General features: G+C 32.5%; 1 protein-coding gene across 1 annotated transcript in view; it reads left to right on the plus strand.

Annotated features, from left to right (window-relative positions):
• LOC129231756 (aconitate hydratase, mitochondrial-like) overlaps nt 1-10,957 on the plus strand; it is a 102,474-nt gene extending 91,517 nt beyond the window's left edge. Inside the window, 1 exon segment of the mRNA XM_054866125.1 lies at nt 10,545-10,957. Coding sequence (XP_054722100.1) covers nt 10,545-10,679 — 135 coding nt within the window. The 3' untranslated portion in view covers nt 10,680-10,957.
• Nucleotides 10,958-13,484: the final 2,527 nt, after the last annotated feature.

The raw sequence follows: 13,484 nt of genomic DNA on the forward strand, positions 1-13,484 counted from the left end.
CACATAGATAGCTACATTATCAGGGAGCAACTTAGGCCATAATTTATTGCTAAAAAACTTTGTTTAAAAATGTTGTGATCGAAAACAGTAAATGTCATGTAATTTCCACATCAAATGATTAAAGATTAAACTCATTGTTTCGAAAATTCGTTGCCTAACAAGAGCAATATTAAAAGTAATCATAATGTAAATTTTGAATCAAGGCCTCTCTGGAGCAAGCATGACATTGCTTTCTTAGGAGTTGCATCCTCATCTTTATACATAAAGGGCTAATCTCTGTCCGGATGTCCGGGCTAAACTTCAAAACTCCTTGAAGGATTTTAACCATTTTTTCACCATAGATAGCTACATAATCGGGGAACAACTTAGGCTATTATTTATTGCTAAAAAACTTAGTTTAAGAACGGAGTGATCGAAAACAGTAAATGTCATGAAATTTCCACATCAAATGATTACAGATTAAACCCATTATTTCGAAAATTCGTTGCCTAACAACAGCAATATTAAAAGTAATCATAATGTAACTTTTGAATCAAGGCCTCTCTGGAGCAAGCATGACATTGCTTTCTTAGGAATTGCATCCTCATCTTTATACATAAAGGGCTAATCTCTGTCCGGATGTCCGGGGTAAACTTCAAAACTACAGGAGGGATTTTAACCATTTTTTCACCATAGATAGCTACATAATAGGGGAACAACTTAGGCTATAATTTATTGCTAAAAAACTTAGTTTAAGAACGGCGTGATCGAAAACAGCAAATATCATGTAATTTCCTCATCAAATGATTACAGATTAAACCAGGGTTGGCAGGTTTCTGCCAAGACGGTAAAAACCACTGGTAGAAACCGGTTAAAACCGGCATGGCAAAAACCCCTTTCTGCCACATTTATGGCAAAAACTGGCAGAAACTCAAAAAATGACAAATGCAATTCCTGACATACAATAGAAAATGTATAAGAAAAATAATTAAATATTAACCGAAATACAATTTATTTACAGCACTATCACCATTCAAAATCAAATTTTAAATTGTTTTCACACTGCAGCAGCCTGTAACAAAATACAAGTTTGACGCTGTTTCTAAACATAAACAATTTCTTAATTTGTTGTGCACAAAGGAGAAATTTGAGAAGATTCTTTCAATCCCATCAAAACATCGATGTTAGAAATTAAAACATTGATAGTATTTATACATCGACCAGAAAACATTGATGTTTCCAAACATCGATCTTTTTATCAATGTATAACATACATTTTTGAACATACTACACTAATTTAAGCAATACACAAGTTCTATTTAAAAAAAATTTGAAAAAAAATAGAACCGACTTCAAAATTGCTCCAAAAAGTGAAAAATAATTTTATTCTTTAAACATCATCAATAATACTTTTAAACATAATTTTTGAAGTTGGCGCAAAAACGATCGATAAAATCATTCACAGCCATAACTCAACTACAAGTATAAGTTTAACCACGTCCAGTTTCTTCACTACCACATGCATTACGCATTGATGAAAGCATATTTGAGTAACGATATAAATGTTTCGTTCCTAAGTTTGGATGATTTTTTGATAAAAATATGAACGAAGCATAGTTACAATGGATTTTACTTTTTGTTTTTGCGCCAACTTCAAAAGTTATGTTTAAAAGTATTATCGATGGTGTTTAAAGAATAAAATTATTTTTCACTTTTTGGAGCAATTTTGAAGTCGGTTCTATTTTTTTTCAAAATTTTTTTATTTCATTCTTTTTAGTGTAAATGTAGATATTTCAGTAAAAGTCAGAAGTTACCGAGTAAGAAGTGCGGCTCTATATCACTGTATTGCTTTAGAAAAGCCTTTATTCAAAATTATCATTACAATTACTATTAATGTTGCAGTTATATGGTACCAAACTTCTATAACAATGAGTTTCGTATTGTCGTGTAGATGAAGATAGCGAAGACAAATGTGAAAGCCAAATGAAGCGAATACTCGTTAGTCTCAACTCGAGATCTTTATTCAGAACCACGAATGAGCGTTACATCTCCTTATATACAACTTGAAAAAGTGCTGGAACTTTCCAGACTTGGAAAGATACAGAAATTAATAGAACATTCGAGAAAATACGGGAAACAGTAGAAACGAAATTTTAATAAAATTCACTTTGTCCTAGTCGGGATTTGAACCCGGGTTGCTCGTGTGGGAGACGAGAATTCTACCACTGAGCCACCGTTATCCACGGATGAAAAGTACGAACTTCGTACAATATCATTTTAATCATTTAATAGGGAAGTTTACTGTTTTTTGCCCATAACTTTTTTTCTAAAGAACAAATATGGTCAAACAAAGTAATGGGACCTAAGTTGAGCCATCCTCTATCCATTAAAAAAAGAATCATCAAAATCGGTTCACTAGGTGAGACGCTATGAGTGGACAAACAAAAAAAAAAAAAAAACATACATACGGTATGAACTGATAACCGCCTCCCTTTTGAAGTCGGTTAAAAAGAATACCTATCCGACGAATATATTGAAAATACTGAACCTCAAATTATGAATATAATTTAAAAAGAATAATTTCGCAATAGTTTGGTATTATCGTTGGGCAAAAATGGATAATAAGACAAGCACCGGTTAATACAAACTAGTTATAGTAATAAGGAAATATTTTCAAACTGAATTAAACTACACTACTGGCCATTAAAAATGCTACACCAAGAAAGCGACATGATAAGAACATGAAATTTAAACGACAGGAAGAAGATGATGTGATATGCAAATGATTAGTTTTTCAGCGCATTCAGTCAACGCAGGCGCCCGCAGCGACACCTACAATGTGTTTAAATGAAGATATTATACGGCCAATTTATCACGTGCAAATTCAATTTTAACGCTGCTGCGTGGTGGAAAATTATTGTGATGCCTCGTGTAAGAAGTAGAAATGCGTACCAGCACGTTTCTGCCTTTGATAGAGGTCGCATTGTAGCCCAACGGGATTGCTGTTTATCCTATCGCAGTATTGCTGCTCGCGTCGGTCGAAATGCAATGACATGGAATTCAGACATGGATTCGAGGGATTCAGGATGGTAATACAGATCGCTGTGCTGGTGCTCAACGGCCAGTAATCACTAGCAGCCGAGAGGATAGGCATGTTATCCGCATGGCTTTAATGGATCGTACAACCACATCGTGAACTCTGAGTCAAGAAATGGGGTCATTTGTAAGACAACAAGTGTCTGCACGAACAGTTCGGTGACGCTTAGAGCAGCATAGACTGTCAGCTCGGAGACCATGGCTGCGGCTACCATTGACGCTGTATCACAGACAGGAGCGCCTTCAATGGTGTGATCAGCGACGAACCTGGGTGTACTAATGGTGAGACGTCGTTTTTCTGATGAATTCAGGTTCTGCTTACAACATCATGATTGTCGCATTCGTCTTTGGCGGCATCGTGGAGAACGCACACTGGCAGCGTGCATTCACCATCGTCATACTGGTCCATCACCTGGCGTGATGGTATGGGGTGCCATTGGATACACATCTCGGTCACCTCTTGTTTGCATAGACGGCACTATGGACAGTTGGCGTTACATTTCTGATGTATTACGAACCGTGGAACTACCCTTTATTCGAGCCCTGCGAAACTCTGCGTTTCAGCAGGATAATGCACGACCGCATGTGGCTGGTACTGTGCAGACTTTCCTTGATACAGAAAATGTTCAACTGATGCTCTGGCCAGCACGTTCCCCAGATCTCTTACCAATAGAAAGCGTCTGGTCAATGGTTGCTGAATAACTGGCTCGTAAGCAAACCTTAGCCTTTACGATCGATGAACTGTGGCATCGTGTTGAAGCTGCATGGATGTCTGTCCCCGTACATGTCCTCCAATCTCTTTATGACTCAATGCCCTTTCGTATAAGCGCTGTTATTGCTGCCAGAGGTGGTAGTTCTAGGTACTAAGTTCTCAGAATCTATTCACCCAAATTTCTTGAAAATTTAATCATTTGTTATTTCCAACATAATATATGTGTCCAATAAATATCATTTTGTTATCTGCATTTCTTCCTGGTGTAGCAATTTTAATGGCCAGTAGTGTAAAAGTAAATTTACATCAAAGAAGAATCTAAGAAAAAATGCATCATGCACTTACCGTCAGTTGAATGATGAGAAAAAGTTGTGCTAATTATTTTAAAAATACAAAATTAACTCTAACAATAATTTTTAAGAGTAAGAAATATGTGTTGTACTGTTAGTTAATAATTAAACACAAATTTAAGGTAATAGACGGACAACTTGTTGGGGGAAATTGATAAGTAAGCCCGAATATTGGTGTTGACAGTTTGGAGAAAAAGAAGTTTCATTACTTTGTCCCCCAGAAGGGCATTTCTCTTTTCGCAGACTATCCCACCAGTCTGAGAAACATCTCTTTCCGATGGAACAGAAGTTTCCATCACTATCAAATGCGTATAGGATTTTCCTTTAGTTTAAGAACTGGAGCCTTGAAATAGACTGCAAGTTCTGGCACCAGACTACCAGTGTCAGGTTCTTCCAATAGCTTTGATCTCTTTTTCACTCTCTAGTTAATCTTTTACTATCTTGTAGTGATCTTCCCAAAAATCATCCTCTACGCAGAAAAATTGTTTTTATTAAACGGGTGCAAAAAAATGATTTTTTTTTTTGGCAACTCCATAAGTAAACTTAATTACCTAGGAAGAAGATTGGAGCAAAATTTTATGATAGTTTTCAATTAAAATGCAAAAACATCAGCATCAAAAAAACATCGAGACCAAAACATCGATAGTCCAAAAACATTGAAAGTAAAACATCGATGTTTTAACAAAAAAATCGATGTTTCCAAAAAATCGACATCCATGATGCACCCTTAGTTTCAACCAATGAAACTCTTTACATTTTTGAGTCAGTGAATCTAACCAATTGTTTCTTACATACAGCAAAGTTGAAGACTATGTTAGTACTTATATAATTGGATTATTAGATTTCCATAAAAATCAAAATGGGGGGGGGGAGAGAGAGCTCTTTGAGAATAGCTTTATTCAGCTATATTAAGTGTAAAATGACAAGTTCCTGAATTTTAGAATTTAATGAAATAAAAAAAATCTGTATTTATTTAAATATTTGATATATCACACTTTATATTAAATGCAAACAAAATAATTATAAACAAACTGAAAAATTTCTTACTTACAACATTACAAGGCTAAAATTTCTAACACATAGCAATTTCAACTATGATAAATTTTACTTTGCTTTAGAAATGTCAGTCTTGTTATTTAACATATTTTTACACTAATTATTAAATAACTATATTAAGTTTTTGCAATGAGAAAATGAGTTATATTTTTTATTTTACTTAATTGCCTGTCATTAAGTAATTACTAGAGCTATTAAAAACGTTTTCTAGTTTTTGCCCGTTTCTTCCAGTTTCTGCCGGTTTTTACCGGTTATAACCAGTTTCTGCCGGCAAAAAGTCAACCCTGGATTAAACCCATTGTTTCGAAAATTCGTTGCCTAACAACAGCAATATTAAAAGTAATCATAATGTAAATTTTGAATCAAGGCCTCTCTGAAGCAAGCATGACATTGCTTTCTTAGGAATTATATCCTCATCTTTATACATGAAGGGCTAATCTCTGTCCGGATGTTCGGGGTTAACTTCAAAACTACTGGAGGGATTTTAACCATTTTCACCATTGATAGCTACATAATCGGGGAACAACTTAGGCTATAGTTTATTGCTAAAAATCTTAGTTTAAGAACGTCGTGACCGAAAACAGCAAATGTCATGTAATTTCCACATCAAATGATTAAAGATAAAACCTATTGTTTCGAAAATTCATTGCCTAACAACAGCAATACTAAAAGTAATCATAATGTAAATTTTGAATCAAGGCCTCTCTGGAGCAAGCATGACATTGCTTTCTTAGTAATTGCATCCTCATCTTTATACATGAAGGGCTAATCTCTGTCCAGATTTCCGGGGTAAACTTCAAAACTACTGGACGGATTTTAACCATTTTTCCCACATAGATAGCTACATTATCGGGGAGCAATTTAGGCCATAATTTATTGCTAAAAAACTTTGTTTAAAAACGTTGTGATCGAAAACGGTAAATGTCATGTAATTTCCACATCAAATGATTAAAGATTAAACCCATTGTTTCGAAAATTCGTTGCCTAACAACAGCAACATTAAAAGTAATCGTAATGAAAATTTTGAATCAAGGCTTCTCTGGGGCAAGCATGACATTTACTGCTTTCTTAATATTTGTATCCTCATCTTTATACATAAATGGCTACTTCTGTATGCATGCATGTATGTATGTCCGGAATAAGCTTCAAAACTACTGGGCGGATTTTAACCATTTTTCCCCCCATAGATAGCTACTTTATCAGGGAGCATCTTAGGCTTTATTTGTTTCTAAAAAACTTAGTTTAAAAATGTTATGATGGAAAACAGTAAATGTCATGTAATTTCCTCATTAAATGAATTAATATAAAACCCACTGTTACGAAAATTCGTTGCCTTACAACAGCAATATTAAAAGTAATCATAATGAAAATGTTGAACCAAGACTTCTCCAGAGCAAACATGAGTTTAAAGTCATTTAAATATTTGGAAACTTTACTTTTTGCACACATAGGGAAACATAGTAGAGAGCTTTTTTTTTTCCTTTTTGTGTGTGTATTATTTCATTAAATAAAGTGCACGGTTTTTTAGTGATCTTTGTTTTTGTTAGTTCATATTTTGAAAATTCTTCAAATTTTTATATGCTTCAATTCGTGCTTTCGTTTCTAACTGAATACTATTTTGTTCTTTATACTTATTCTTATTTTACTTTGATGGGTAAGGAAGAAGCTCGATTTTTAATCACATCAAAGCGGTGTGTTTTGAGCTCTTTCAGTTAAAACAGAAAACGAAAGAAAGTAGCAATTATTTCTCACGATTATTACTGACCCAAGCTATGCCGGGTATTTTTGCTAGTATATTTATATATATATATAACTTGTATAATTGTTTAAAAAATATTTTATGCTGGGCATCATCTAAATATGTTTCCTACATAAAAATTTATTGGGGTTAAAAAAATTCCTATTTTATGCTACCTTGTCTTTTGATACATTTAACTTTTTACAAAAATTGATCAAATAATACTTAACTACTTTCTTAATTGCAATGCACAATACAGAAATTCTATAAAGAGCAGGTGGGAAAAATCCTGCTCATAATATACTCAGCCGTAAGCTTATATTGTAATGTTATGTTTCAAAATTATGAATTTTTGCAGGAAAAGCCTATAATGTAAAATTATGTATGAAAATGTTCAAATTATTATGTTAAAATTGTATTTACTTTAAAAACAAATTTTTACGTTTTTAAAGCAGTCCGCACTTAAATATTATCCATCAAAACTGGAAATTGAACTTAAAACTGCAGATCAATAAAAACATATGGCAAAAAATAAACAATCAAGAGAGTAGAATTGATTTCATTTATTAAATACTAGCTTTTACCTGCGGCTTCACTCACATCGATGTAGTTTTTGTTTCAATCGATTCAAGTTAATGGTCAGCACAGGCAGAGGTCAAATAGTTACCAACAAATGGTTTTTCCCTAGTTTCGCCGACAGTTTAAATTGCTTCTCCTCTTTAATATACCAAAAGGTATGATTGAAACTGAAAATCAGGGGGGGGGGATGAAATGTCGACGAAACTGAGAAGACACGCAAAAAAATCACACAACATAAATCAAGAAAACGTTCCAAGATTTGTAAAGAAGTTAGAAAGGGTAATTCTCAAAAACTCCAATTCGAGTGAGGTCAACAATTCTTAAATAAAGTCAAACATTTCCCTTATAATCCTGATCCCCGTCAAGTGATGTCCAGTGCTGCACTGACTATCTAAATTAGTGTATAGCCTTTTCCCAGAGAAATCGTCCCAAAGTAGGGTCAACAGTCACTACAAATCCTGATTCTAATAATGTCCTTTTAGAGTGAGAACATCAAACCTTTAAAATCCTCATCAGAAGGAAATCAACTGTTTCTAAATAACATAAACGGTCCTGATTAAAGTACTAAAAAATTCAGAGTAAAAATACCATTACAATCAGAGTAAGCGCAACAATTTTATTTAAAGTTCCCATTAAAATGAGGACAATAGTAAAAAAAAAACTTTTCATTTCGGAAAGAGAAACATTCCCTAATGTCTCTATTAGAATGGTGATATCAGCATTTTCAAATAACATTTCCCTCTGAAGATCTCCGTCATGATTAATTCCAAAAATCTTCATCAGTACAGACCCAATAGCATAAAAAACAAATAGGAAAAAAAAAAAAAGAAAAAACAATCTTCTCCATTGTAGCCATTAAAGTAGAGACATTAATTCCACAAAATCCTAATTAGCATCATTAATCCTTAAAAACACACACAAAAAAGAAAATTAAAGATTTCATAAAAGTTTAAAATAACGTAGCCGCCTGGTGAGACTGGAGATAAAAAAATGTATTTGGCGGATTAATTAACATTTTAATAGTAGTTTTAATGTTATTTGAGCGTGTTGTTTCACTAAGTTGGCCGATTAATTTTAACTTTAATACCTTATGCATAGTATTTAATGAACTTTTTACCAAAATTAATTTGGCAAAATTCTTACATTTCAATGCAACTTTTGTAATGGCTGTATCGCCAAGATTTTTGAACACTTGTCCCTACGCGTTATAACTCTGCTAATCAAATAAGTTTTTAAAAAGTCATTTTGTTTAATTCCATTTCTATTTTTGCAATTAAAAGCAAAGTAAAAATTTAAAATAATAAATATAAATCCATTATTTATCGCCGAAAGACCACAGTACCATATACTCGCCGAAGACTTGCCAAGTTTATAAAACTGCTTAAAATGTTTGCTTGATGTATATTCATAAGATATGATTTTTAATTCCAAACAGAAGAAGTAATAAAGAAAATGTTTTGCATGTATTTGGCCGTTCCTGGTAAAAAATAAATCTTTTCCGACTGTAACTGGGGGTAAGGGGCAGACTCTATTTAATAACTTTCTTTATTTAGTTACCAGATTATTATACATAGCAAAAATACCCGGCGTTGCCTGGGTAGTAGTAATTATGAGAAACAATCGCCACTTTTATTCGTTTTCTTCTGCCACTGAAATAACTCAAAACACACCGCTTTGACATGATTAAAAATCGAGCTTCTTCCTTACCCATAAAAGTAAAATGGCAATAAGTATGAAAAAAATTTTTTTGAAACTTTTAGAAACGAAAAAAACAACACTGAAGCATATACAATTTTGAGGAATTTCCGAGATATGAAATTAAACTTCACTTGTTTAAAAAGATTTATCTTTTTTTTAGCATATTCTAAAATCTTCTCTATATTGTTATTGAAGTACAAACTTTTAAAAAAATTTAGCCGCCCGTAATCCCTTACTGCGATTTAAAATGTTACCAAATTTGCGGTAATCATTTTGGGATACCTTGGATAAGGAATCCCCCTCCGTACTTTGTAAAACTGTGTTACTAATTTTCATCGAAGAGATAGTGTCGCCAAATACTGAAATACTTCTGGTGACCATAAAATTGCTCTCTGAAATGTTTCCAAAATAAGTAGTAAAATTTGGCAATTGGTTGAAATTGTGCAGGTTATGGATTTGCTTAATTTAGTTGGCGGATTATTTTACATGTTAACAAATGATTTGAAGAAAGAAATATTAAGGAAATGGCGATATTTTGGTTGCATGGTGAAAACCGAGAAACAGTATTGCGGGATCTTTAGCTTGAAAAAATTGCCAAATACCTTAGCTATTGAAATGATTCCGCAAAAGAAGTTTGGCAAGATTCTTGCTGGTCGATCAAATACCCAGTCAACTCAAATAACTGAAAAAAAAACATTAATGGCCTCAAAGTTGTTTTAAACTGGAAAATAATCAGCCAAATCCATGTATTATTTGCCAATCCTGTGCAAAAAAATTACTTTAAGATTTCACTTGAGAAAAGCCTTGAACAGTCAGACGAAAAGCAAAAATAGTCAACAATACAACAATTGTCGCTATCGACGGGGAGTTGAGATGATGCACTAAATACTGTATTGAGTTAAGGAAAGCCTTCGAACATGGAACTAAAAAGCTCATAACTCGTTTTTTATTCTACTTAAAAAAATTTCGAACAGATGCCATCTTCAGCAAAAAAATCAGAGCTTTCGATGGACATATAATGTTAATTTGTGCAATCATTTTTTCATCCCCATATTAGAAAATTTATACGAAAATTGTGTTTTATCGCTCCCTATGGGGGGTTTTGCCGTCCATAACGTGATGAAAACTACCCTATGTGTTATTCTGATGCATAAGCTATATTATTGTAAAGTTTCATCAAAATCCATTCAGTAGTTTTTGCGTGAAAGAGTAACAAACATCCATACAGACAAACTTTCGCATATATAAAAGTAGTAAGATAGAACTTTTCTTTTTTATTGGTAAGAATTGCTTTTTTTTTCTTTAATATAAATTTTTTTTTTCTTTCATAATGTAGCCTGTTACGTGTGAAATCAAACATGAGGACGGCACCAAAGACACAGTTCTCTTGAATCATACTATGAATGAATCTCAGATTCAATGGTTTAAAGCAGGAAGTGCTTTGAATCGTATGGCTGAGCTGAAATCGTAATTATCTGCTAAAATTGTCTTGTAGGAACTTTCCCATGTGATAAATCAATTCTTTAGATACTGATATGAATTTTTTCAACTCTTTGTACAGATTTATTTATTAGCTATTGTGCTACGACTCAGAAGAAACTGTCTAGTCGTTTTTTAATTAGAATCATTTCAATCTTCATTGTTTTAATTATGCTGAAAAATTCAATATGCAGCTGCTACCATATGTAATGGTCCAAGTCTGTTTTTATATAAAAGAATATAATGTAATAAAAGTGTTGAAAAATTTGATGCTTTTGTGATTATCATTATTGCTATTCTTCCTCCCTTTTCTTTTAAATTTCAGTTTGTTAAAAAAAAAAAATCCTTATTAACTATGTCTTTACTTTTATCGCAAATCATCACACCTGAAATTCTGAATTTTAACTTTTGATCAGGTCAAAATTTCAATCTTTCTTCCTAGCAGCATACACTATTCACTGAATTTTCTAGACCAAAATTAACTATTAAAGCACAGCACATTTGATAATTTTCTTTCAACAATAGTCGATATATAATTGAAACAGTAACTAAATGAGAAGTTTGTACTGTTTGAGTAAAATGCTTTTTTAAATAGTACTGTGAATGCGAAAAATAAGAAAGTGGATATTAAATAACAATGAAATTACTCACATTTAAGAGCCATTGTCTGTAAGGATCAGGCAGGTTGTGATTGTTGGGATTTTTAATTTTCTTTATTTTCACATAGGTTGTTCCTTATCACATAGCTGCCAAGTGCTCCGTTTTTCCCGGAGTTTCTCCGATTTTTATTGCGTACTCCGAAAATCCGATTTATTCCAAAAAACTCCGTTTTTTACTTTGCTTGTACACTTTTCGATTTCTGAGGAAAAAGAAGAAATTTCCCTATCCTGGAAGGTAGGAATTGTGCACAAACTCAACAAAAGAGGAGGCAGTTTTATGCCCTGGAAGCATTAGTGTCAAGATAAACACTGAGTGGGAGCGCTAATCGATCGGAGAACATCGTTTTTTCATTTAGCATTTCAGCTATGTGCAAAACGTAGCCGCCATGTTTGGACATTCAGAAGATGGAAGTAGACGATGCTTAAGTGTTTTCGTTTTCAAAGCCAAAGCAGAATTGGGGGTTTCTTTTAACTGCAAACTAATGAAAATCAGCAAAATGTGCTGCAAAATGTTTTTTTTTTTGGTTATTTTAAATAATTTTATTGAGAAATGAAAACAAGTATACTATTTAAAATTTCATCTTATCCCTATTGCTTTGGACACGAATGTGCTAAAGATTCTCAATTAAATTTTAGTTTCATAGGGATTTTTTATTTTCAAATTATTTTCATGCAACAAATTCAAAATTTTATATCTGAGTTTTTGACTTAGTCGCCATATTTGGTCATTTGCGAGATTTAAGTACACAAAACTCTTAAAGTGGCCAAGTTTTTAAAATCGGAATTAGATGTTTATTGCAATGCAAACTATTGAAAATAATGCGAAATGGGCTTCTTTTTTTTTTTTCGGAAAATTCTTAATTTTTTTCTTGTAAAATGAAAAAAAAATTTCTTCAGAATATTATGTTATCCTGATTGGTTTGGATGCTAATGTGCTAAAAACTGTCTATTTCATCTAAATTTTAGTTTTTTTGAGGATTATTAATTATTTATAATTACTTTTAATGCAACAAATTCAAAAATCTATCACCTTAAATTTTTTGCATTGTTGCCATGTTTGGTCATTTGCAACATGGAAGTAGACAAGACTATTAATAGCCTAAGTTTCCGAAAACGGAATTGGTTGTTTGTCTCAATGCAAACTATTAAAAATAACAAAAGGCAAAAAGTTATGGTTTTTTTTAATTATTTTTTTGAAAGAAAAATTTTATCTGTATTTGATCCTTATTGCCTCGGAGGCTTTGTTATAAGCTGAAACCATTTCATCTAAAATGAAGGTTCCTGCTGACTTCTCATTTATTTATTTATTTTTTTAATAAATCAGAAATCTATTTTAACTTGAATTTTCCATGTACAAAAAAAGTATTGAATGACTCTATTTTAAAATGTGTGAAGTCCTATTCATCTATTTTTTTTCATGAAAGTTGTAAAAACTGCCCTATCTCCCCTCCAGTTTGTGTTTCAAAACTTGATAACAGTGGTGGCCACTAAGTTTTTGGAGTCTAGTGGCCACTGGCCACTTAGAAGATTTCCAAGTCTTGACCTTTACTATGAGTTGCTTTACTTCCAAGTATAAGAATTAATCGTGTTTTTTTTTTAATTTAAATCTTCAATATATTCTTATGCAATGCATTTTCAATACATGTAGGATATGTATAAAGGAATATTTTTAAAAAGGGTTGCAGTTTTATTAAATCAAACAGTAATCATGTTTTTTTTTTTTAAATTTTCAATATGTACCTACGTATTGATGTTTTTTTAATGTAAAATATTTTTATCTTATATTTGGTTGTAGTTTTGTTGAAAATCTAACATGAAAATTCAGAAACGCATTGTAATGGGGCTTAGAACTTATAGAAGGTTTGGGTACTTAAGGAAGGTTTAGCACAGGCCATGATTTGGCACTCCTATTTTAACCCTCATTGCTCCTATTTTTTCCCTTAAGTGCTCCTATTTTTTTTATCTTGAGGTTGGCAGCTATGTTATCATGAATGTAATGTAAATCCGAAATTTGAGCTTTGAGCGAAAATAATTTTTTTTGTTTAGGGGGCATGGCATATTTTTGCTGATTTTTCAAATTTGCAGATTTTAATGTGCTTGTTGCTTGAAGCATCCTTATAATGACATGGATTTTTTAA

The sequence above is a fragment of the Uloborus diversus genome, chromosome 1 (assembly GCF_026930045.1).
Source record: "Uloborus diversus isolate 005 chromosome 1, Udiv.v.3.1, whole genome shotgun sequence".
In the NCBI taxonomy this organism is placed as follows: Eukaryota; Metazoa; Arthropoda; class Arachnida; order Araneae; family Uloboridae; genus Uloborus; species Uloborus diversus.